Source organism: Phaenicophaeus curvirostris, chromosome 8 (genome assembly GCF_032191515.1).
Source record: "Phaenicophaeus curvirostris isolate KB17595 chromosome 8, BPBGC_Pcur_1.0, whole genome shotgun sequence".
NCBI lineage: Eukaryota > Metazoa > Chordata > Aves > Cuculiformes > Cuculidae > Phaenicophaeus > Phaenicophaeus curvirostris.
This window is the reverse complement of record NC_091399.1, coordinates 5082256-5109833: the sequence shown is the minus strand read 5'-3', so window position 1 is coordinate 5109833 and position 27578 is coordinate 5082256. Positions and strand designations below refer to the sequence as shown.

General features: G+C 40.2%; 1 protein-coding gene across 2 annotated transcripts in view; it reads right to left on the bottom strand.

Moving 5' to 3' along the window:
• PLPPR4 (phospholipid phosphatase related 4) overlaps positions 1-23059 on the bottom strand; it is a 33533-nt gene extending 10474 nt beyond the window's left edge. For both annotated transcript variants that reach the window (XM_069862195.1, XM_069862196.1), the window contains exons 1-4: positions 22950-23059; positions 7373-7558; positions 2929-3058; positions 1018-1213 (exon numbers count right to left, since the gene is read on the bottom strand). In XM_069862195.1, the coding sequence (XP_069718296.1) occupies positions 1018-1213; positions 2929-3058; positions 7373-7558; positions 22950-23027 (590 nt within the window). In that variant the 5' untranslated portion in view covers positions 23028-23059. The remainder of the gene's footprint in view (positions 1-1017; positions 1214-2928; positions 3059-7372; positions 7559-22949) is intronic.
• Between the last annotated feature and the right edge of the window lie 4519 nt (positions 23060-27578).

Sequence of the window (27578 nt, the reverse complement as noted above, 5' to 3'; positions counted from 1 at the left end):
AGTGACTACCAGGCAAGAACGGTTAATCTGGTGTGTAAAAGATACAGATGACTACTATAGTATTCAGTGAATAGCTTCATGATTTCAGTAGTGTGGCACACGTAATTAGAATACTTCATACTAATCAAGTCCTTGAACTAACAAGTAGCAGATGTATTGGAACTGTACAACTTATTGACTTACATCTTCAGATTCCTTGTTGAAATCTGGACTAGTCATCAGTAATTGAATTATCAGTATTTTATCACATTGAGCTTGTTTAAAATAAGTTATTTAGTCTGGGTTATATCTCGACTGATGTGCATATCCAAAACCAGCTATTACAAAAAACATTAATATATCTTCTAGCTAGTTAAGTAGGGAGGCTAAAGACTAAATAATCAAGTAGGATGAACGACCAGTTAGAAATACCTTGAAAGAACAGGCATATGTTTCAGAACACACAGATTTGTACTGCTGTGTTTTTAACTTAATAAAAGGATTTTTTCAATGTTGTCAATATTAAAAATCTTAATAGCTAGAGAAACAGAAGATAAACTCCTCCAATAAATCCAAAACTGAGTCTCACAAACTAAGATTGAAATGCCAGGACAGTAATGTATTGTAGGTAGAGGTCTCAGATAAAGCACTTGGGTGACTTCTTCCCCTGCCTGTTATGGGGAACTTACCCAGATCCCACTGGGAAAAGGAATAGAAGCTATTGATATTAATAATTGTGTGGGAAATTAGTCTCCTTCGAAGGAAGAAAAATAACTAGCTACAAATGACTGTACTTCAGAATCTCACAAAGTTTTCCAAAGCCCACTGTTGTCCTGATATCTTTATGCAGAAAACTGATCACTAAAAAGACACTTATGCTCTCAGCTTTGTTAAAACAAAACTAAACTAAACTAAACAAAAAACTGGCAAAAATCATTCAGACTTTAACTAGAAAATGAATTTTGAAACTGGGACAGAAAATAAAAAAAAAAATAAAATGAATAATTAAAAATGTACACAATGAAGAACAGAACCAACCTTCCAGCATTGATAATACTGAGATCAGCTCCTGAGCAAATATCTTCCACAACATATGAATTCTCTGAGCAGGATACATTTAAGGATGTATAGTTAGGCTTGCAAACAGTCAGGAAATATGGTGCCTGATATCCTGTTGATAGTTGTATGATATCGGTAACAAGAGCAGTAGAACAAAGACCAAACACATGAACACCTAGGAAAGAAATCAATAGAGCTTGTTAACTTTATTATATAAAGTATATAAATTAGATTAACTCACCATGACAAAACACATTGAACAGAATTCTGGTGGCTTGTGTCATTGGACTTGAGAGAATTTAACTGAAGAATAAGATGTATTTTTCTTATGAAAGCTTATTGCAAAGTTGAACTCTTTAATGTGAAAAAAAAGATCATTTATGTTTGTTCTTTCCCTGTTGATACTTAACATTTCATTTTGATGGCTTGATGTCCTTCATTGTCTTTTTATAAAATTGAACTACAATCAAGCTGCTTCAATTTGGAAAGCAGTTTTCTGAATTGAATAAAGGACAGCCACATTATTTGAGGAAATCATATGTGCTCATCCAGTCCCTAGACTTGCCCGCTGGGATACAGGCTTTAAATAACATGGACAGCTGCCCGTTAGATCACTACTCTGAGGACCTCTTATCTTTTTACCACTAGGGACCCATCAGCTGGCAATAACATTTGCTACCTTCACACTGTTGGTATTTCTTGAGTACCAAGTCCTTGCCACAAGTCCAAATATTTAAGTCTTTTCGGTAATTGACCAATTGTTTCTGTCTGGTTAATAATGCCAAATTCACAAGGCAGTTACGTAAATGTTAATGTTTTACTGTGCATTTTCAACTACTTCTGCCCTGAAGATTCACCACTAAATCCTTACTTGTATTCATATATATAAATTTATTTTTCATCTTAAAATTGAAAGAATGCTAAACTCATTAAAACATGAAAGAAACTGTCAATGCAGTGTATGAATCAAGAATGAAATTCATGCATCTTTGAGCTTGTCCATTTTGGTGATAGAATGGGATGCCATACAGGAGGAGAAGTAGAGAGCATGGGTTATCTTTACAGTCCTCCTTGCTGATGTAACCCATGCCCCCTGTTCCTTCCTCACTGCTGCTCTTAAGAGGATGCTTTACTGGTGATAGGCTGTGTAAGCTCTCCTGTCATTACCTTCCTGCTTACCAGAGTACAGAAACCTAGTGTATAGTCCTCCTACCAGGTTTTCAGCCTGCTGTCCTGCAGGTTGTATTTGCCAAGGCTGCTCTTGCTAGTGAAAGACTTCTGGAACATAAAAACCTTTCCTGACAGAGGAAATTTACTGTGAGAAGGGGGCCAAAGTTCAGTTGCCTTTGCAAGTTCAGTTTTCACACATGACAATTAAAACAAATTAAAATAAAATAATTCACTATGTTCCGCTCTATCATTATGGTGCCAGAATCTAGCCCTTTTTCAAGAGATAGATAAACACATCTCAGAAAAAAAAGAATGTCAAATCTACTGACAGCTTCTGACAAGTTTTTACAGAGATGCTAAATACTGTGTCAGCTGGGTTGAATCCTTATGATGCATTGAAGACAGGCAGGGGAAACTATACACTGAAACCATTAAAAGGAAGCCAGCTCGATGTGGGCAGAGAAGGAAAAACAAATTATTCCTTTAGAAACACTGACAATAGTACAGGAGACGAAAGGGAAAGCTGAGAGTGTAGATGCTGCATTACTGAGTATGGGGCTGCTCTCTATCTCCATTTGACAGTTTCTCCTTGCATTTTCCGGCAGAAAAACATCTATGCCAGTAACAATTTTGAAAGGCTGCTTCAGAGAAGGAAACCTGCATGGTGCAAACTGAATGTGCATGGAAAGCCCCTCTTCGTGACTAACAATTGAAACCCACCAACAAATCTGACAGCTCTTCTAAGAAAAGAATTGAAGTTGCATCCTCCTGCATTAATATTGGCCTCTGTTCCAATTCCGTTTCTTCTTTTGGACAGGCAACAGTAGAGAATTCCTTCTCCTATCATTATCTGCAATGACAAAGAAGCCATTAAGTTAAATGCAGCAGTTACTCAGAAGACACTGATTGAATTTAAAGGTCTGAAATATAACTATATACCACAACTGATGTCATCCTCTGACATGTACTCACCTTGAAAAGATTTCTATCAATGTGTAAACATTCAGTAATGCGACTTAGCTGGAGTGAGGGTAGGCAAGAAGTTGACACTGAAATTAAATGCAAGTGGCATACAGTACATAGTGCTCAATGGGATCAGAGTCTTGATCCACAGCTTTAATTTGATGCTTCTACAATAAAAAAGTAATTAAAAATCTTGTCTCTAAAATAATCCAGAGCCACTGCTTAGTGCTCCTGAGGTGGTTTTAGCACTCTGTCTTGGCCTCAAGCCTAGCAAGCCCTAGCAGCTTCTAATTACATGGCAGCCTGCTCTTCCGTATTTGTTTAATTTGGCTTGGGTTTTAACCTGATCCACAGCAGCAGAAAAAGTTCTGTCCTTATGGTCCCTCTGAACACACCAAGCAAAACAGATTATTACCGAAGCCATAGACAAGAGTTTAGAACAGAAATAAAGAGAAGACTATAAATGAAAAATGGTGTTACTTGCCGGAAAATCCAGGCCCATTTATACACTTGCAATCTCAGGTTTGATTGTTTTCCCTGTTTAACAGTGCTACAGTTTGGAAATCTGTGCAGGGCTTGTACAGAATTCAGAACAAGTGCTGGGTTGCAATATTGAAATTAATCAGGCAGTTCTCACCACTAAGAGGAGATTCAGCTTGTCTATCCACAGATGCATTGAAAACTAATATAGGCAACATAGAAAGCTTGCAATGCAATGAGATGTTAAAGCATATGAATTATGCTGAATCAGCTGTAATTGCCAGTGGAGTTTGTGCATGCTAAGACCCTTCACCTAGGAGAAAGGAGATACAATGGAGAAGCTTAGTCTACTAACTCTGTTTTAGTTGAAGGTTTAATAAATTGCTTTCCTTTCTTTGCCAGAAAAGTTGAAGTAGTGAAGATTGTCTCATTACACAGGAACTTGAGTGGGGTAAGGGTAATTTAAGGAATTTTAATTAGATGAGAACTGTAGTCACTGTCATCTGTCTCCATTTGATCAATTTACAGCTAAAATTTTTCCTCGACAAATCAGTAGTATTTCCTACTTAAAATCCAGAGAAATTCTAATAATAGTTTTTAACCAGGCTCTAGGGAATGCCTAGCACAGCGAAAACCACCAGAAAAATGGATTAGTTTGTGTGACAGAGGAGGAAACCAGGAAACAGAAATTCATATATCAAGGAAAACTCATAGGCTGATATTTCCAAGGAAACAAACTCCCACAGTAGAGGAGGCAGTAGGACAGAAGCTGCCAGCAGTGAACTTCTTTCCTTACAAACTGATATCCCAAATCAATGTGATCTCATTTCCTGGTGATATCTGTTAGAAAGCACGTTGCAGCCTTTAAGCAGGTTTTTAGTCAGTGGCTGTAAGGGTCTGAACCTACATTGATGTGATTAAAGAAGTGGTCATAACATTTTTGAATTAATAACTAGAGAGAAAATATGTCACAGAATCAGATTCAGAGTTCTTTGAAGAAATGTAAGTCATGTTGCAATTCTGATATATCTATTTTCCAGACATTAAATATCCATGCTGGTAATTTCATTCAAGTCCATTTGTTCCACACTGAAGTCTCCAGTGCTTTATGAGCACATACAGGAAATTTCACAGATGCCACAAGTCATAAGACATATGTCAATAATGCAAGGAGTAATTTTCTGTAGCACTTCAGGGCTACAGAACAGACCTGGTTAAAAGCAGTTGCTGCTCATTAATAGTGAGCAAGAAACCCAAAGATAATAAAACATAAAGAACCAAATCCACACAGATCCTTCTCTAATAATGGCTTGGGAAAATAAATTACAAAATGCTAGATTTGTTGTAAAAAAATTTACTCTGAAGTGAATTGATTTTTTATATTCTCCAGTCTTGGGAGAAACAAAGTATGCCAACAAAAATAATGTAGAAAAAAAAAAAGTCCTATTCTAATATTTACAGAAGTCTTTAAAGGCTCTAAGGAGGGATTGAGACTGGAATTTGCTTCTCTTCTCCCCACTCCACTTCCATGTTTTTTTCATTTTTTCTTATTTATACTCTTTGGTAACATTTAAAATGTGGCTTAACCACACCTGTATTTTAGTGAGTCTTTATGATCCGCCTCATACTGCAGTAAGTACCTAAACTGCAGAAAGAGGCAAGCACATGCTATGTTACTGGAAATGCTCAATTCCTCAAATAGCTCATGCTTTCTTTTTGATATTTTACAGTGTGTAATTCACTGGAACATTAATGAAAGCTGAATTATAAAAGGCTGAACTCTAAAAGATAACAATGACACAACTGTAATTTTTTTGCATTGAACATCATTGGTTCAATTTTTCCAAAGAAAAGGGGAAGAACTGGCCAGAAAAAAACCACTCAAACTATTTTTTTACTGCAGAAGTGGTATTGAATAATAAAAAGCTGATGCTCTACACCATCTTGAATGGCTTTTATTAATGGAGGTTATGCATTTCGCACTATCAGAGCCCATTCTCCAACTAATGCAAGTGTCACATTCATGCTCACACTAATACAAACCAACTACACCTTCCTAAGGCTTGCAGCTTTTAAGCAGTTGTACTTTGAAGCTTCAGGATTTACTTTCTTTACTGATGTTATGTTTGATAGGCATGCTTAAGTGTGGGTTTGAACTCCGCATATGGCATGGTTTTGGTTAGTTGTCTGTACTGCTGGTAGGAGAATGATTCAAGCAAGAATAACATTTTCCATGGTGAAATTTCATCTAATGCTGAAATAATTTAGCTGCAATCAAAGCCCTTAGTAAACACTCTCTAATGAAATGGGCACCTTTCATCTCCATTGAAGGTGTTTGATATTGCCTAGGCTTGGCACAAACTCTCTAAAGTAAAAATCAGCTTTTGCCCCTCTACTGTGACCCAAGTGAGCCTACATGAATTCCTTCTACGGTTGCTTAAGGAAAGCACGCTTTGTTGTTATCAGAAACACTGCCTAAACTTAAGACACCCAGTCAAACTGAAATACCAGCAAGTTTTGTTTTTATCACAGTATTTGGTGTTTGCTGCAAGTGCCTGCACCAGGAACACTGAGACTTATAGCTTCTGCTTCCTAAAGGAGTACAATTTTTGGCCTGATGGTTGTGCAAAATCCTTCAAAAATGGTTTCTAAAGCAACCAAATTCAAACACAGCAAGAAGAGTACAGTTTAAAAAAAGAGACAAATAAGCAAAAAGCATCCTGGGAAGCAAAGGGAAAACAGCACTTGATTTTTTCATTGCAAATTGGTTAGTGTTATAAAAAGAATGAACTGGTTGAATTTAAGGGAATGCAGTGGAGCTGGCAGCAGAGGTACATCTACAGCTGACCTTAGAAATGTGTCTAACCGAGATGCGCATTCGTTCCTGTAAGGGGAGAGAGGAGACCCTTTCAGAAGGTTGACCAGCTTTTTAGGTGTGTGGAATCGCCCACTCTAGAGGAATTCCTCTCTCCATTTGCCAAACAGGGGTGTTGTGAGAATAAAGCTCCTATCTGAGCTGCCTGAAATCAGTCAAGTAAACACTTTAGATTGCATTTTAATTTGACACGGCAATTCCAGCAGGGACAATAATCACCTGTATCGGATGATTTTACATTTTATTTCTGTAAATTAGGGACCAAACTGCTGATATTCTGACAGTAGTTTCTGCTCTGCTGAAATCATCTTCTCCCTTTGGATGATTAAACCAGCCTCCCTTTGCCCACTCTTAATGACTAGCTCACAATCTAGAGGAGTCCCAGTGCTATGAAATTGTAATTGATTTCACTGACATGGCTGATATACCTTCTCACTGAATAAAGCTAGTTCTAACAGAAGCGGCATGTTCAGTGCTACAAATGAAAGAGTTCCATTTCCAACAAAATCTTGGAGTTTTGGTGTATCTCAAGAGTATGGAGAAGTCCTGTCTGTAAATGCTTAAATATTTGTACAGCAGAACAGAGTGATTCAAACTATTCTCACCCAACTGCAGATGCTGTTTCTTGACCTTAAGCCCACAATCAGGATAGAATGAGTAGATGACATGCTACAGGAAATGTTTTAATGTTAATAATGCTGTTATAGAAAAAGAAAAGATTAATTCAAAATCTTGAGTTAATTAGCCTGGACTCTGCTCTGCAGCCCAGCTGAAACCAACAGAGATATTTTATCTATGCTGACTTAAAGACTATTCAAAATCTTTAATAAGGCACCTCAAACTTACCGTAATTGATGGTCCAGCAAAAACAAGACTAAGCAACATCAAGAAGGGAACAGACTCTTGTGTAGGTTCAATGTATGGCATACTCAGACTCTTGTCATAGCAATTAAATCCAGCATGAACTGGCTTGAAGACATCAGTAAGTTCAAGGAAATAGAGGCTAACAACAGAAGATGCCAGTATGGGCAACTAGAAGAGAAGAAAGTAACAAATTACTGTTTAGAAACCCAATAGCAATGCTTTTGCAAAGACAACATAGTCTGTTAATAAATCTCTGTGGTGTTTGCCATTTACATCTGACTGCTCCTTGTCATAACCATTTTATCATCTTTAAATAATTAACTCTCTAGAGATACAATATGATTCAGTTGATATCAAATAACTTTGTTGTCTACTAAGCTAGTCAAAACACCCAATCCAATCTTTAGCCCACATGATTAATCCTTTTCATCTATGAATCATAAATAGACAAACTTTGATTTTATTTTTTTTTTAAAGAAAGTATGAGGACTGCATTCTCCCATGTGGGGCCTCAGTGTTCTGCTGTTCAGCATCACTTCTTTTGGTCCTTCAGCAAGTCTCTGTCATGTATATGGCAGTATTTATATCAAAGCCAGTTTGCATTAAGTTTCAAAATAACAGTTAATGAAAAACAGTACCTAGTGTTTTCCTAGACTCTAAATATGTGATAATATGGCCTTTGCATATTCATTTTGTAATTTTATTAAAAAAAAGCAATTAGCTTTGTCAAGACTCAGTCTGTGTAGAACAATGATGACTACAGTTCACAGTTCTTTCATCTTCTAGCTATTTTACCCTTTGCAATTACTTCCAGAGCAAAGCTGGCTCCTCTGTGAATAAATTCACCCCAGCTTGCCACCAGCTCCTGAAAGCACAGATTCAACCAGTAATCCTCTGTGGAAGGAGGTCGATCGAGAGAAAAAATAGCAAGAAGGGAATTTTGAAGCTATCATTTTTTAAGTGAACAGAGAGGGCAGCCCTGCCCTCAGGGTGGGCATCAGGGAATTCAGAGGTGACCACAAGCATATGGTTATTTTCACTATCCTCAGCAAATGCTCAGAAATGTTTTGTTTGTTTATTTCTCAGAGACCCCACTGAACAAGGCAACATTAGAGTAACTGCCTGCTCCTCCACTGAGATGCAATGACTTCCTCCTTGTGTGTCTACTGCAATGAAGGTACATCTAGATAATATGTAAAATGCCTATTTGATTGTTTTTTTCCTGTTTTTCTTTTTAAGAAAGCAATTGCATTAACGTTTCATTATTGCTACCTGCAGCTGAATAGTAAAAACTTGCAACTACTAAATAGATACATTTAGACAGATAAAATCACAAATATCTGATAAGGCTATATCACATGTCTTGAGGAAAAAATCCTCCTCTTCTACACCCAGCACCTCACAGTATGAGAAACAGGAATTGTCCTAACATAATTTTGGGAATACCTAGATTGTACTATTCTTATAATGTTCAGTACACACTTACAAATATAATTGATTGACTAAAATTAATGTCATTCATTCTGTTCTCCAATGGAATAAAAAAGTAGATGTAAAACTGGACAAATACATATACTGGAAAAACAATGAATAAAACCTGCTATTTATGGCAGAGGGACAATGGTTTCTTGCATTAACTGGCCATTTTCAGATTTTTAAACACTAGGCTTTTAAAACACACATTTTTTGAACATAAAATGTGATTGTGGGTAGTTAAAAAAGGGGAGTTCTAGCTAAATTTCACTGAAACATTTTTAAATATGACTTATTTTTTTTGTTGGGAAGAACAGCTTATGTTTGATGTGCTGAAGGACGCATTTGCAGAAGGTAAGTTGTATCTTTAGAGAGTTCTAAGCAAAATCTGAAGAAGATGGAGAATGGAAGAATTTTGCCTATCTGGTTATCTGTGTTTAAGATGATCGCACTGTAATGTTGCATAGTATAGAGGCTGTGATTGTGTAGAAAGGGAGGGAGTAGGTACTGGCATCCCTACGTGCCCATCCCTTGTACCCCTAAGCATTACAAAAATAAAGCCAGGCATCCACTAAGTTTGCTTCAGTAAGTAGTGTGGTGTGTGTGTCTGTATATATAATTCAAACTGTAGCTATATTTGCATTAACATACCATAATACACACACATATTATATACAGCATATAATGTACAAAATATGTAATCCATATGTGAATACACAATATATAACTATTATATACTCTGACATACAACTTGTAGGGAACAGTTACACAGAATGCTACTAAATAGAGCCCTGTTACCTGCCCATCACATAAGTCCAATGCTTAAGCTGGATGCATTATAAAATACTGCTTCTTCCTTCCCAATGGATGCAGTCACCGACTACAACATAAGCACACATACTCAACATGGGCTAGATTGTGTCTAGTCATTATATAGATGTGCAGGGATGAAAGAAGGCTTCCCTAAAGTCTTCATACTCTGGGAATAATTCATTTTGTTGTGGAACTGAGCACCTCTTCTCTCCACGCCTGCCTGCACAGAGACTGTGGTGCCATGTGAGTTAAGGGACCCCCTGACCAGAAGGCTGGCACAATGCACACTGAGTACTGGCCCTGGTGTGCAGGGAGCTCACAGAGTCTCTGCTGCTCTTGCTGGAACACAAATTCTGCACAGAAATTCAACTCAAACATATCGCAACTTCACTTCTGCACAGCATTTAACTCCTGAAATATTTGCAAGATCTTTAATTATTGGCTGTTTGAAAGCCAAGAGTAATGACTTAGCCAGGGTCTAGGTCCCATGAGGCAAAGCATCCTTAAACAGGACACAAACCTATTCCAATGAGCTAAATGGTCAGAATAGCCAAAGTGCCTACCGCCCTTCTTTTCAGAAATTATGCGCTTTTATCTAGATATCCCCAAAGGTTCATTTGCCAGAATGGAAACACAGAACAGGCAGACTCATGGAACACCTTGCACTTAAAGAGTCTCCTCTTTCATGTATATTTTTCCATTTCTTTAATGTCAAGTAAAGGAAAGCCTCTCCTTGAAAAACAGGCTCTGCATTACCCACAAGTCCACCTCTACTTTGATTACGGTATTCTTAGGCAGGAAACATTTTTAAATAGCAATACTGCACTACCAAAAACATGTAATATATGAAGTGACATTTTGTTGTGTGACATTAAAATAAAAGATGTGAATAACTTTTTTAAAAAAAACTACTGTATGTAAGCTATAATTTTATTGTTAATTACTGAATCAAGGAATCGTAAGAATTGCATTTTACCATCTAATGACTTCACTACAGGAGTCCCATATTATTCCTGACTGTAATTACTCATTCAGATAAAAGAAAAGAAATAATTCTAAAGGACTGTGAATCTCCAACATAACTGCTAGCAATACTAACAAACAGGTTTATAGCCATTTTGCTATATGCAGTATGTCAGACCCCGCAGGACATTTTCTTCCTATCTTTTTTCAAATACAAATACAAACCCTATCTTCTAAAAGCCTAATGTTTCTGAAAAAATAAAAAAAAAAGCAAACGTTTCAAAAATCTTCTAAACAGTACAACTGGCTATTTAATATATGAATATTTATGGAGTGTTCTGCTTAAGGCAGCAGTAGTTCTGTAATTATAGACTTCAGCTCCCAACACCTTGAAAATGTCAGATATAATTAGATGGTAGAATGTGTATTGTTTTAATTACAAAATGGAATAAGAATTTTCCTGTTCCTAATTAGAATAATAAACCCCTCAACCTCAGTTCATGTACTTAACTAATAAGTCTTTATACTCTTACTTTCTTGGTTGGCTAATGAAGAAATATCCCTGATTAGCATGTAATTTAGAGCTGTAAATGTACATTTTGACCCATGTGGCCAAACTCCGTTTGGCTTAAGAGTCTTAAAGTCAGGACCATAAACAGCATAGGTGCTGAGAAGGCTTCATTTGGGGTTTATTTATGTTTTTTAAAGAAGATTTTCTTCTTTTTCCTCCTGTGATTTTCTTGAACTGTAAGCTAAGAGCTTTTATGAAGCCACAGGACTTTTCTATTAAAAATAATTAAAAAGATTTTTCTGTATTGAACTGGGAATTGTCCAAGCACAAGAAAATATTATTTCTATTCCCAAGAGCTCATCCAGGATGTAAACACCTGGAGATCTTCCAAGGAGAAAAATAAAAGGTGAAAACCTCCTGTTAGTACATAGTGTGAGACAAATGAAAGAGCATTCAGGAGAACAATAACTTCTCTGAACTAATTGGATATTCAACCATCTTCCTTCTGGCCAAGTGCCCCAAGACATGTATCAGATTTTGCAGAGAACTGAAAGAAAAGAGCACTGTGAAAGGAGTACAGAGGTAGGTTTTAACAGTTCTTCAGAATGCCCACCACTCTTCTGTGGGATGTGCTGTGATTACTCCTGGAGCCTTTCTGGGGTGCTCCTGGTTTACTCATGAGGATTAAGATTATCCAGGACCCACAATAAACATTGTATTGTCATCACTACTAAAATGGATTTTGCACTGGGTTTGCAAGGACTCAGGATTGGGGTTTATCAAACATGCATTGTCTGTATGTGTCTTGACCTTACTGAAGCTTTCTTTTTATTTGGTTTAAACATAAGAGTAGTTTTCCTAATGACCTTAGGCTATGCCTAATTTACTTTCACAAATCTTTGTATGGTACAATTCTGCATAATATTTAAATCTGAATCTGGTAGTAACAAGTAGTTATTCTGTATAAAATGATCTATTTAGCTGATGCAGCATGTCCCTAATCCTTTGTCAGGAGCAATATGATGTTGATGCTGATTCTTCTTCACTGTGGCAACCAGTTTGGTTCATTTTTACATTTGCTAATATGCTTTTACACTTTGCTCTTTCTCTTTTGGTCTGTCATCACACTATGTCCCAATTTATTATATGTGGCATTGTTTACATATCTGTTTTGCCAGCTACAGTTCTGCATTTCTTTATCTGGGTGAGTTGATTCTAGCCTTGAGGTATCCAGTACCAGCATATGCTCCATCACTTATCCTACACCTGTAACTCCTTCCCATTGCAACTTCGGTAATGCAGGAATACAGGTCTGGTACGACAGCAGAGGTCTTGCAAGCGGGGCAGTGCAAGGTTAATTCTCATTAGGAAAATCATATTGGAGTGGATGGAACCCTAAACAGCACAAGGTTGTCCTTTGGACAGGGCAGCATCTGGGGCACTGACTTTTGTCTTTGGCCTTCCACTAGGCAAACACCCTATTGTTCTGAAGGAAACACTGGACTGTTTGCTCTTGAGGTAAAATGTAGAACCTGTAAATTACTATTCCACAGAGTCTCTTCGGATCCATACATTTCTAATTTAAGAACTCCCTTCCCTTGGAGAATTCTCAAAACCCCCAGAGCTTCACTAAAACTACATTCCCTCTGCAAGTGTTATAGGCAAGTCACTAGCAATCAGATATTGATGTTTTTTGAAATGACACCATGGAGACGGTGACACTCAAACCAAAAGAAAAGCAACAAATAAGCACCCCCCAACTCTGTTTCTCTCTTACCTTGAAAGACTATGCAATAGGATAAACACATAATTCTAAACTCTCTGGGAATGAGTAGCTTCTTTAACCTGACTTTCTTTGAAACTGCATACTGGTAGTTCTATATCTAACTCGGATTTGCCAGTGCTTAACTAAGCAAAGAGTCCATTTCAATCTTCATCTTAAAATCCATGGGCTTCATGAGATTGCAACCATAGAGTGTCACACACCCAAATGTCTGAACCTGTTTTGTAGGTTGCAGGTATGTAAGAAAGACCTCTCATGTTACTACATGTATTACATATTACTACAGGCATCATTCTTAGTGTGAACTCATATCCAGATCTGGTGGTGGTGACTTACTGGGCTGTGTTGCTGGCTACCAGCAGACACTCTTTAAATATGGGTTACAAAAGGGATTAGCCAGGCCTATGTTTCAGTCAGGCTAAGTGGGGAGAAAAATTAAACACCTCTCTTGTAATTATAGTTCAGTATTGCAGTCACTGCTCAGTGTGCTGGCTAGAATGACATAAGTTATTTTCCTTGAGATTGGATGCAAATAAAAAGGCTGTGGAACTGATTAGTTTTACCTGCCTATATAAGAGACAGGCAGAAAACGGTGAAGCTGTACGCATGTAGCTATCAGAGAAGTCAAGACATGATTAGCTAGATGCAGAATGAAGATAATATGACTCGCCTTCCTGTCAAAAAGGGTTAAGGGATGCCTGATATGTTATCTGGATCTTTTACATTTTGTAAATATTTTTTAGACTTGATGGCCAAGTAATTAATAGACCTTTAAGTCATTCTGCAACCCTTCCACAGTAAGCAAGGTTCCCAAACATGGGAGCTGTTTCTCTTGTTTTCTGGGAATCATGGAATCTTTGTAAGCAAACAAGTAAATAAACAGGATTTCCTCAAAGAGGTAGCTGATGAATAGCATCAGTCTCTCCTCATGGAAAAAAATAACAGCCAAGGGCCTGGGAAAAGGATGGTCTATTTAATAACTATGTTGCGTTAGCACTGCAACGCTGTGACACTGAGGAAGATTCTCTTAAAATGTATTATAAATGTCAATCCTTGTGCCAAAGAATTCATGGTCTGAATAACAAGGCACAACAGATGGATGAGACAAAAAAGAGGGCTGTGGTGCGTTGGAGGAGACAAGGTATTCCTATTCTTAGCCAACTACTAACAGCAACTGCAGCATTCAACCGCTCTGATGTTGTCCTGTGGTACCTGGCTGTGAGATTCACAAAAGACAGAAGGAGGGAATGGAAGGAGAACAGGTCTCTCTTATCCTGACAGGAATGAGTAGTGAGGTCATGATCATGACTGGATACCTTCCAGAAATAACTCAGCCCAAATTCTGCCATTTTCTCTTGTTTTTGAGAACCAATGGGCTCCTTACAAGGGCTCCTGCTTAGCAACGCCAGTACTGTACCTTTACCCTCAGTGGGACTGCAGTGTAGGACTGGGAGTAAGATCAAGTACAAGCTCAACTGCATTGCAAACTGGGCTGTTATGAGGACTTTTGAGAGATAGTACTAATTATAGGATGGCTGTAGAGCAGGGGACTTGCTTGACCCAAAAGCCAGGTTCGTAAATTATTTTTTATGTTCTAAACTTAGTTCTTAAATGCCTCAGGCTTATAACAGAAGGCATTTAGGCCTTTTAGAAGTCTAAAATTTGCATCTGTACAAAAGCTTTTTGCTTTTCTCTCGGAATTCAAGTTTCTGCTGCTTCCTGCCCCTTATTCTGGACGCAGACTTCATCTGGTCCAAACCTGTAAGGAACTGTCTTTCCTCTAAAGCACATTTAGCTCACCATTGTCTTAAGATTTGTGAAAACTAATGGCAGAGACATGATGGTTTCTCTTTCAGATTTAACATTATTGGATTTAATTTCAACTCATGGTTTAATTTCAAATCCCAGGTGTCATTGAAATCTGTTATCATTATCATTTCGGAAAATTGAGTTATCCTTATTTTCAGCATCAATTTTAGAGTTTAATTGAATTTTTCAGTGACTGCCAATTAAAGACTAGCTTTAGAAATACAACAGATATCTTCATGTAACTCCTCAAACCTCCTGATCTTTTGCCAAACCTTAATAGAAAACCTCTCAGTATGTCTAAGACAGAAAATAGAGGGGATAAATCAGTGATAAAATTCCTATTTCAGAAATTTCAAAGTCATGCTGAATATATGATAATCCTAAACGTGCTTCACCTTTTTTTTTTATTTTTTTTTGGACAAATGCATGTGAAGCAGGGAGAAACCAAAAAATTGTTAACAAAAACATTGTCAGGCAGAAATAACCTAAAATTACTTTTCAAATATTTCAGTTTACCCAAGTATATGTGCTTAAGTAAAAAGCAAATCCTTAGGCAGAAATTTTACAGCACGAAACCCCCACAATTAATGCATTCCTATTCAGTGTGACTTCAAATGTAATTGATGATTCATTTTATTAATTATGACTACAGTTAATGATGATTATTGACTAATTAAATCAATGACTACTTATAATCAATGAACAACCACAAACAATGAGAGCTAGGATATTGCATGTATTGTTGATTATGAAACTTTTGTGCTGCTGCAGCAAGGTCACAGTAAACCAAGACAGCAACATTTCAAAAAAAGATGACTGTTGTCAGGTCAGAGTATTATCAAACTTCAGCTAGAAGTTTCTTCAAAAACCTCATCTCTAGGGGACAAAGCTGCCAATCCCTACACAGTACTACAAGTAATTCTACTCTCTAAAACACACTGGTTTCCATACATACAAAAAAAAAAAAACCAAACAAAAAACCAAACGTACTGTGGGTGCTAGCCCTTCTACGCTGGCTGTGTCCAGTACTGCTTTGCCACTTCTGATCTTCATTCCTATAAACTGAACTCCTAAATTGCAAGATCATCAGTCAAGATACAATGTTTGTAACAGCTCAGCTCCTGTATACATAAGGATTCACAACAGCAACCTTGTTTTCTATTTATTTATTGTTTTTTATTCATCTTGGCTGTTGAATAACAGATTTTTAATAATTATAGGAGAAAATCACAGAGAGGGGTATAATTATTTTCTGCTTTTGGAAGAAGTTATCATTTGGAAAAAAGAATCTCCCTTGATTTCTAATATACTTAGGTCTTCTTTTCCTACTGAGTTATTAGGTGAGGGGTATGGTGCTGGACTGAAAACGGCGCAGGGTCTTCTTTCACTATGAACTACTCAAACTGTACACTTGTCAAGGAAGTAGCCAAACAAAGTGGAGATCTAACATGTGGCATTTGCATTTTTTTTTCCTCCCAGGACAGCCTTGGGACAAACCTGACACCTCCCTTTTTGTTTCCCTTTTCTGCTCTTCTTCTGCTAAAAGCTGGCATGATGTACACTATACAGAAGTGAAGTGAAGAATGTAGCCTTGACGACATGGCCAATGAATTATACAGCTGCTTTGAATGTGTAGCAGACTCAGACTGCCTCTTAATATTTTGAGGATGCTGGTCTCCAATGCACTGTTATAAACAAATCTGACATCTGTCCTCTCTGAGTCAGCCACATGACAAGGTCAGCTCAATGAGTAGAATGTTATGTGCATTTCTCCTTCTTCCTCTCCCCTCACACATGGTTGACTCTTTTGAGAAGAAAAGCAATGTATTTGGAAACTATTATGCTACTTCGACAGTATAGGGATAATTTAATCTTCTACAGCTGGGTTTTTTTGTTGGTTTGTTCCCCACCTCCTCAAGGCTAATTTAAGCACAACAGAAAACCTATCTAGAGCGAAATGTAACTACAGTGTGCCTCCACAATACAATGGTGTAGTCTAACTCTTAGGCTAGATCCAATCAGCCTGTTTTTAAGAAGAAAGATTTAGCCCTATAGCCTACTCTTCCTTCGCTCTTATTCTGATCACTGCACTCCACTAGCTTTTTGTCTCTTGCAGTTACATCTATATGTGACTTGCAGGTTACAAAGGGCATGATTTAAATGTGGTGGGTCATGCATGGCTGAAGAGCTGAAAAAAGTTCCAGATGTGACTGAGAAGTGACACTGAGCTACCAAGCATTGTGTACAAACAGTTGATATTTCAAACCTAGCTCTTGTCAATGCATGTAAGAAACAAAAGGAAAGAAAGCTTCTGGTGCTGAGACACAGTGAATATTCTCTATGTGTGTGGAGAAGTGGGCCTGTGTGAACCTCATGAGGTTCAACAAGGCCAAGTGTGGAGTCCTACACCTGGGTCGGGGAATCTGCTGTTTCAATACAAGATGGAGAACAACATAGAATCACAGAATCACAGAATAATCAGGTTGGAAGAGACCCACCGGATCATCGTGTCCAACCGCTCCTATCAAACACTAAACCATATTCCTCAGCATCTCGTCCACCCGTGCCTTAAACACCTCCAGGGAAGGGGATTCAACCACCTCCCTGGGCAGCCTGTTCCAGTGCCCAATGACCCTTTCTGTAAAGAATTTTTTCCTAACGTCCAGCCTAAACCTCCCCTGGCGGAGCTTGAGGCCATTCCCTCTTGTCCTGTCCCCTGTCACTTGGAAGAAGAGGCTAGCACCCTCCTCTCTACAACCTCCTTTCAGGTAGTTGTAGAGAGCAATGAGGTCACCCCTCAGCCTCCTCTTCTCCAGGCTAAACAATCCCAGCTCTCTTAGCCGCTCCTCATAAGGCCTGTTCTCCAGCCCCTTCATGATTGAGAGCAGCCCCGTGGAGAAAGACTTTGGAGTGCTCACTGATGAGAAGCTCAATATGAGCTGGCAAGCTGCGCTTGCAGCCCAGAAAGCCAACCACAGCCTTGGCTGCATCAGAAGAAGCATGGCCAGAAGGTCGAGAGAGGTGATTCTGACCCTCTATTCCTCTCTTGTGAGACCCCACCTGGAGCACTGTGTCCACTTCTGGGATCCTTAACATAAGAAGGATATGGAGCTGCTGAAAGAGGTCCAGAAGAGGGCTACAAAGATGACCAAAAGACTGGAGGGAATCGCTTTAATTGGAGAGGGAAGACTTAGATTAGACATTAGGAAGAAATTCCTCACGATGAGGGTGGCAAAATAGTGGGACAGGTGGCCAAGGGAAGTCGTGGATGTCCCCTCTCTGGAGGTGTTCAAGGCCAGGTTGGATGGGGCCTTGAGCAGCCTGGTCTGGTCGGAGGAGTTTCAGGGGGGTTGGAACTGGATTATCTTTAAGGTCCTTTCCAACACAAACCATTCGATGATTCTATGATTTCAGTGGAAGCTGATGACCACCTCCGTTTTGCAGCCGGGAGTCCCACAATGGTAACAGATATTTAAGATTTCTGCTGGTAAGAATTCTATCTCCTTTGGAGAGGAAGAAAAGTTACTTGGTCTTCAAGCACTGAAAGAAGCATTTCTAAACAATCCTGGTGTGATTAACTCCTGGCTGTGCTCTGGAAAATGTAGAAAAAGAAGCTGCCTGTATCTGTATGCATGCATCATACACAAGAGTCTAGAAGACAACATAAGGAAAAAAACTTAATTGTACAAGGAACATTGTCTGAAATGCATCAGATTTTAGTCTCTGCAAGTTAAGCAACCAACAGGCGAATTCTGTGCGACTGGAACACAATTTAGCGGGAGAATATATGCATCAAGTCACTCTGATAACACCTTGGCCTTTTACGTTCCCAAATCTGGGGTACATGATGAAGCAGTAGTGCCACTGAAGTCAAAGGCAAAATTTATAGTGACTTCCATGAAATCAGGATTTAAACCAGGAGCTTTTGAAGTAGGATAGTATGGGTGAAGACAACCTTTTTCCTTCACCAAGAAGAAACGTGTCTGTCAGTCCCACCTATAAAGTGTGATCATCCTGCCAGGCAGAGACACTACATAACTCTGGAAGATTTCCAGATTTGTATTAAAATGAGAGGCATCCATATTTCTTCTGTAAGCATATATATTTATGGTATCCTCTGAATATGCTGAAAAGAAAGTCAGTTAACAAAAAGCAAAACCTATTCCAGTAATGCTAATTTTCAGTATCTTCCAGAGTCGTGTAGACTTTCTACCATGAAAATGAATTCCCACTAGGCCAGAGTTACTATGAATCTCCATGGCAAGTTTTGTCTTTCTCAGCTATGCAAATGAAGCTCAGATAGCCCATGTAGTCTATAGAACCCTAAAATGTCACAAGCATAATCAGGAATGTAACAGGCCAAACTGCCTGGCAGGGCTGGTTACCTTGTGCTTCAGGTGAGCATGATGCACAAAGCAATTTAAAGCTATTCAGCTCTCAGGAGCCTCAGATCAGAGGCTCTCCTAAGCAGAAATATTACCAGTGTTTTAAAATAACCTCTAAACCATTCTTATGAATCTTATCCATAAGTCATCAAGTTATTTCATTTTATGAACCACAAAACTTGAAATTAAGTATCTGAAAATGTGTTAAGATTTATTCCATAATGCCCATTTGTTTGCCTCTGATGTTTTTAGGGAATGAGCTATCCACATTTTTCAGAAGTTCAGGCCCAGAATATTCCTTTTGAAGTTAGCCATCAGTTGGCCTGCATACTTTCTATGCCACTATATTTTATCCAATCCTTTATGTTGCTGCCACCAAACACATTTGTTTACAGGAGTTAGTTTCATTCATAACACATTCTTAAGGATGTTAATTTCAGAAAAGCTCAGTTTAGACCTGTATTAGTCTGCTGCTATTTCTAAAGATGAGGTCCTTCTGAAGCACAGAATCTGTCTTTACTAGTTCTGCGTGCCCAAATTATATTAGTTATTAGAGATATTTTTTTCACTCTTTAACTGTATAACATATTTCATTTGTGTAATATGAATGCATTCCTTTCCTACTTCTTTGGAATTTTGACTTCCTCCTTGACCCGACGTCCTTTTTTCCATGTCTTTCCTTTTGTCTAGTGTTTGAGAGAAAAAACAGCATTTTATTTTGAGGTATTTTCTAAACAACCTGCTTTTCCTTTGGCCTAGATCTCCTAAGCCTTGATGCACAGTGGATGACAGTATACCCTAATTTTCTGGTTTGAAGGTGAAAACTTAATATGCTGTGGGATTTTTTGTTGCAGTTGAGGATGGGGAGGGTCTGTCTGCTGTGAATTGTACAGGAAAAATTAAAGTGAGTGAGTGGAAGAAGAAAAAAACCATGAAAGAATTATCACTATTCAGAGGAGAGAGGTTGGAAGACTGTTTTCCATCATTCATTCAACCACCATTCCTGAAATTAAAAGCTTTAAAAATCAGAGAGCCTTAATGAAATTGGGTAGGTTTTGTTTTTCGGTAGTTCCCTGTTTTTGGATTGCATTAGGAACTCGCCTCCTGCTCACAAAGGAAATCCATATTACAAGTAATACCAGTCAACCACAGTGGGTGACTCCTCTATCCCTTACACTTGCAAGCTTCCCCGTGTAATTAAATTACCTTTAATTAAATCCCCCTTTACGAGGTACAACTCAATCTTTGGTTCTCTTGAACCAATCATAATGGAAGAATCTAAGCCACCGTGCCCCTTTACTCATGCTGTTAAAGTATTGGCATCTGTCTGCACTACAAAGCTCTAGAAAGGCATTGCTATCAGTCTGATTAGAATTAGCGCGCAGTAGGGTAGGTGGACAGAAGTAAAACAAGGTGAGCGTTTCTTTCTAAATAGCATGTGAATTCTTTTTACCCTTTCACTCAAGTGATTTGAACACTCAACTAGAAGGTGGGAAATGGTTTCAAATATTCCTGTTGTGTACTGGGAGAGGGCTGATAACTCACCAAAGAATTTCCTATTCAATGCTTAGGCGCAGGTAAATTGCAGTCAGTTTTTTTCTCAATGTTGAATATGTACATGCTCATCAGTTCAAGAGCAGCCATGACTCTGCAGTTCAATAACGAGAACTTGCTCCTGAGGTAGAAGGGTTCATGCAGACTCTAGAATCTGCTCCTGTGACTGAATAACATAGATATCCTCTTAAGTGAGGTCTCTAACTCCCTCTAAGAGCAGCTGAGTGTTGAAGAGATCTCCACCTCTTTTTATATTTAGCTGTGAAGGACTTTCTGGAGGTCTTAAGAGTCCACACCAGAGTGGAGAACTCAACAGCTTCATGTGGTGACTGTATACAGAGCTCAGTCCAAGTGCTTCATTGCCTGCAGAATCCTTTGCCTTATTTCTTGTAAGAGCTACAAGGAGCTTCTGGGGGAACTGGAAGTATGCAATTAGTACTATATAAGGCAACTCTTTTCAGCAGTAGGCACAGGTTTTGTGCTGCTGCTCTGTAATTCATGCCTCCTCGCTGCAGGCCAAAGTACAGCCCACCAAACAGCACAGTTCTGTTGTGCCTTGCAGGATGTCTACATCGCCTCCTACATGAGAGTTATGTCAAAGCTGAGGTCCAGCAATCTCCTTTCCTGCTTGGATTCCCAAAGCAACAAAGACAGCACAGACAGTGAGGAAGCCCCCCCTTTTTAAGGCCTTCTCCAAGCTTGACCTCTCCCTCCTATCCAACACTAGTGTAAGATATATAGCACAGTAAGCGCCTTCCATCAAAGCGCTTTTCTTGAGCAGGCCTAGTCACATAGAGAGGATGTGTCTGATGCTTCCATACAACCAGACTCTGCAAAGCCTTCCAGTTGGTGCAGTTTACTTGGGGTTTGCTCCTAACAACGTTCAAGTACTTAGAGAGCACAAGGGACAGAGAAATCCCACTGTTACCTAAGAACCCTTCTCAACTGGACCCCTTTTACCCCCCAGAGAACCTCCAAAGCCCTGAAAATACCTGAAAGAAAATAATTTTTGCTTTATATTTGAGCAAATGTTTATACTTTAGTATTTTATAAATTAAGTGTTGTATACATTTTTATGCTTTCATTTAGCATACCAGTTGTAGTTAACTGGCACATTATTTCACCATTAAGTTCTTCATGTTATTTTCACAATCTCTGTGACAAGTAACACGGATGGTGCCTCTCAAAGCACCTTAATGACTTCCCTGTGAGTGCGGTCACCCGAAACACATTCCTCAACCCATTACACATCTTCACCTTTCTCTTACTGCTGCCCCATTAAACAGAACCGCATCGCATTGATTTCCTGAAGCCTAAACCGCGTCTACTCATCATCTTACAGAAGCAGATAACCGGCTGTGCTTTCCAGCGGGCTGAATGCCTCCAAGCGCCGCACAGAGCAGCAAAAGCCTCTGCAGCCCCACCTGCTACCGGCACAGCAGCCACAGCAGGTTTTGCTCCTTAAGATGCGCAGAGAATCACAGAATCACTAGGCTGGAAAAGACCCCCAGGATCATCGAGTCCAATCATTCCAATCAATCACTAAACCATGTCCCTGAACACCTCACCCACCCTTCCTTTGAACATCTCCAGGGAAGGTGATTCAACCTCGTTCCATTTTCAGAACAGACATTTTTATACACGCCGTTCGAGGAAGCCGTAATCCAGGGGTCACCAAGAACACACAGCTGGCTGTCATTTTATGAACGTTTCTATTCTCCTGAGCATTCCCTGTTGAACACGGTTTTCACCCCACCCACGCGACGCTGCATCCAGCTCTTCTTCAAAGAGCTCGAGAGGTCCCCGAGCCCATCGCATCATCCCCTCCCGAAGACACTGCAACCAAGAGCTTCATAGAATCATAGAAACATAGAATAACCAGGTTGGAAGAGACCCACTGGATCATCGAGTCCAACCATTCCTATCAAACACTAAACCATGTCCCTTAGCACCTCGTCCACCCGTGCCTTAAACACCTCCAGGGAAGGTGAATCAACCACCTCCAGGGGCAGCCTCTTCCAGTGCCCAACGACCCTTTCTGTGAAAATTTTTTTCCTAATGTCCACCCTAAATCTCCCTTGGTGGAGCTTGAGGCCATTCCCTCTCGTGCTGTCCCCTGTCACTTGGGAGAAGAGGCCAGCTCCCTCCTCTCCACAACCTCCTTTCAGGTAGTTATAGAGAGCAATGAGGGCAATTGGGGAGCGTTTACGCAAGGCGAGGGGTTTTTACCCCGCAGGGAAGAGCCTCACCCCTCACTCACTCACTCACCTCCACGAAGTAGAAGCAGGGCAGGAGGGTGACACTGTCCTTGGTCACTTGCCCCTTGTGCCGCTCGGCCCCGGACATGCTGCCGCGGCTGCGGGCGGCGGCCCCGCGCTCCCCCCTTCCCTCCTTCCCTCCCTCCTCGCCGCGTCCCCCGCGCTCGGTGCGGGGCTGACGTCAGGGGGCGGCTGCTTAACTCCTTCGCCGCGGGGCTGAGCGGGGTTCGAGCACATCCAGACGATCCCCGCTCCCCCGACCCCGCGCCTCGTCTGCTCGGACACCGAGAGGAGCTGGTGGCTCCTCTCGGTGTCCGAGCAGACGAGGCGCGGGTGGGGGGTGGGGGGTGGGGGGTGGAGGGGCGGGGCGCTGCGTTCAGAGCTCTTTTTTTCGGGTAGAACATGGGAAGTAACCTGTTGTTCTTCCTTAGACGGTCGCTGGTACTTTGGCAGCTGTAGCGAGGATGCTACGACAGTGAATCGTAGAGTCACAGAATCGCTAGGTTGGAAGGGACTCACTGGATCAACGAGCCTGAGCCTCCCCTGGTGGAGCCTGAGGCCATTCCCTCTCGTCCTGTCCCCTGTCACTTGGGAGAAGAGGCCAGCACCCTCCTCTCCACAACCTCCTTTCAGGTAGTTGCAGAGAGCAATAAAGTCTCCTCTCAGCCTCCTCTTCTCCAGGATAAACACCCCCAGCTCTCTCAGCCGTTCCTCATAAGGCCTGTTCTCCAGCCCCTTCCCCAGCTTTGTTGCTCTTCTCTGGACTCGCTCCAGAGCCTCAACATCCTTCTTGTGGTGAGGGGCCCAGAACTGAACACAGGATTTGAGGAGCGGTCCCACCAGTGCCGAGTACAGAGGGAGAATAACCTCCTGGACTTGCTGGTCACGCCGTTTCTGATACAAGCCAAGATGCCATTGGCCTTCTTGGCCACCTGGGCCACTGCTGGCTCATGAAGATGCTCATCAGTCCATTTTCCAGCTACGCTTTCACATCAGGAAAAAATTTTTCATGGGAAGGGTCATTGGGCACTGGAACAGGCTGCCCAGGGAGGTGGTTGAGTCACCTTCCCTGATGATGTTTAAAAGACATGAGGATTATGTGCTGAGGGACATGGTTTAGCAGTTGATGGGAATGGTTGGACTCGATAATCCAGTGGGTCTTTTCCAACCTAGTGATTCTGTGATTCTGTGAAGCAATGCTCCAGATAGCAGCAGGCCTGCCTCGCACCAGTCTAAAGGTGATACTGATGGGCAAGTATGGACAAGGCTATGGCATATTTCATACCGTTCTCTCTGGGACTTCATTTCTCTTCTGCTGAAACTCAGCTATAGCAAGCACTTTCTCAAGAGTAAGTAACCAGGGTACAGCTAAGGTGCCACTTCATCATTTCAGTCTTGCTGTGCTGCCAGCAATGCATTCCCAGCTTCTGCCTTGCCTGCCTGAGCCCCAGAGTACAGCACCAGGTGGACTCCGTGCAGATGCTCTGTATCTCACTTCATCTTGCAGTATCCAGAGAGGACTGCAGCCATTTGGGCATTATGTCCTAGCATTAGGAAGTAAAAATCTTTCTTCTCTTTCTTCTCGACTTCTTAAGACTGACATTTAGGTTCTTGTGTGTCCTCTTTCAAGCATATGAATATTGATGGCAAAAGGGAAAAACCCCTTGCTGTGTGTAATGATATGGCTTTTGAACTAAAGGTTCATCCACATATTAAGACCTGGAAACACATAAGTCCCCCAGTGCTGTTGCATTCAGCTCCTTTGACATTTAGTTATTAGAAATTATGGGATTGATTCTCCTGTTTACATAAAAGCTCATTGGATTGCTCTAGAAGTATGAGCAGCCTTCAAATGGGTATAGCATACAGCTATGATTATATATTTATATATTATAATGATATGTTTATAACTTATACATTCATTATATATCCTTATTAAATTCCTTTAACATTGATAGAAAAGTGTGAAATGGCTTTTTCTGTAAATGAGTCTCTCATTGAGATGGTCTCTTAGAGGAAAATGTGTTGTTGGTAAAAAAAATCAGAAAATGCCTTCTGCCCATTTCAGTCAAGATCGTCTGATGCAATGTGTGTTGATGCATGGCTTATCAATGCCTATTTTCTATGTGAAGGATAGTCAAATGTACAGGACCTGCACTAACACTGACAGATTTTTTACCTGCTTTTAAGCAATCTCTGTAACAGGAAAGTGTCATGGAAACATACTAACATAAACCAGAAAACTGTTAGTTTATGCTTTGCTTCAGCAAAACCAATCGAGTTCATGGAACAATTTAAAGTAGTTGGGGACCTAAAAGATAAAATTCATAGATCTGGAGCACGGGCCTCTTCTGACTCATCTGGAATAAGGTTTTAAGAAGAGAGATTTATTCTTCCTTCAACAAAATGAAAACTTGGCCATCAGTGGGTGCCCCTGGTGATTCCAGGCTGATTTTTAAGAGTTCAGCTTGACACAAAACCTCGTCCCTCTCTAAAGAAGTATTATCAGTGGAGCTTCTTTAAGTGTAGAATGCACCTTTCTTTCCACTTGTCAGGCAGACAGCAGCTGCTACAGTTATTAGAAACATTATTCAAAATTATTTTCCAGCATAGTTGAGTGCTGGCAAAGCATAAAATGTGACTACAGGTCTCTGTCTAGGTGTTTTCTTCTCTCTGCAGCAAATGTCTTTATTCCTTGGGCTTGGTACGTGCTGGACACAGGCAATGAGTGCGGTTTCACTGCTTCCATGGGAACAGAAAGCACACGGCATAAGCAAGCACCTATGCCATATCACTGAAACCTCTTGCAAAAGCAGGATGCAATAATTTGGGAAAGAATTAGAATTGGCTGAGAGCTGGTAGGTCTGTGGCTGTGCAGATCCGCAGGTCAGACAATGGCACTGGGGGGTTTGTAGCAAGAAGTTTGGCCAGAGGGTGCAACAGCAGCTGCAGTTGCAGTTACTGTTGCTTAGTAGCCTAAGAAAACCTGCTTTCCCCTGGTTGCCGCACAATTTCTTGGCACAAGGGTGATTTCTGGGACTGCATGCATGGATCAGGGTTAATTCTTTCATATTATATAGGTTTTTTTTTTTTTTATTTTGTTTTGACCACTGAGCATGGAATAGATGATGTGAACTCAGCATATTAAAAAAAGTAATCCTCTTCTGGAGAAAGAGTGGCATATGGGAACTGGGCTCTGCTGCGTGGAACTGACAGATGATTTTTGTTCTGCCTTGCTTGCCTTATCACAATGCAGCAGTGTGTGTGTGTGTGTGTGTGTGTGTGTGTGTGTATTCTCCCCCCATCCCTCTCCAATCCCTCAGGAAAATGTCTGGTTGGGGGAATTTCCTGTGTGTCTTGAATTCACATATTATTCCATAAGTAAATCTGCCCTGAGCAAGTGAGAGGACATTAATTGTTTCATACTTATCCATTTAAAAGATTTGTGATCGTAAGACAGATATAGTTTTACAAATATTTCATGAACAGGCTTTCTAATCTTTGGTGCATCTACTTTAATACAGGCTCTTACTTGGACAAAAGAAAATGGTGTGTCACAGGGCAAAGTCCATGTCAGAGGACAAGGCAATATCTTTTCTAGCAGCCCAAGAAAATACCCTGTGTATAAACCTGGTGGTTGTGATGATAGGGAAACATGATAGAGTATAGCAAAATTGGATAGCTGAATGGTATCAAGAGCATCTCCTTAATTTTTAACATTTACATTAGCTTTTCACATGTGCCAGACTGGCTTTTTCCTTACTTTTCCATGTTAGGGCAAAATTTTCCTCTGTGAACCATCTGCAGCTCCCCTGTGAGCCGTACATAGTGCTCTTGGATAGATGGCATGTGACAGCAGTGGGAGATTCGCAGTGGAACGAGTTCAAAACATACAAAAGGGATACACAGTGCAGATGGGAGAGTTAAATTCTCTGTTGAAGTTGTAACTGCACCAAGCAATTTTTTTTCTCCACCGTGTTTAATAATCTCTTGTGGCTTTAAAGCTCTATCTTCTAATGGCTTGTCTTTGGCTACTAGATATAGGTCACAGCTTTAAAGCAGCAGATGATTCTGGATGATTCCTTGCTTTCCTGCTGAGTTTTACACTGCAGTGTTTGGTCTAGAAAATGAATTTCTCATGTTTTACATGAGTCATGCTAGGTTCATTCTTCTGAATCTATGGCTTTAAATGCCTATGAACACATCTACATAGTATTTTGCAGACATATGTGCCTGTGCTTTCTGGCCATAGATGAGTTTGGGGTTGTAAGCTATATAGCTGTGGAATCATTCTGCTGGACCAGGGTTTGTTCAAGCTGCTTCTTCTTAAGTCAGATTTAACACTGGGCTGGATGTTTATGCGGCTTCTAGGGAAGCTGCCTCGTGGCTGGCTGATGTGGGACACGGGAAAAGGACTTCATGGATGTAATGTATAATGCCCAATATGCTTTTCTTTTGATCCTGATAATAGTATACTCTTGATTACTTGCATACTTCTGAATTTAAGATTTTAGTTACAGGAATAAGAGCATGAAAACATCAGAATGTGAGAATCTCAGTCTCTTTCTAGGATATCAGTGGCTCTTTAAAGCGACTTTATGTGGGTATCAGTAAGGCACAAATCGGGATTTTTATGCAG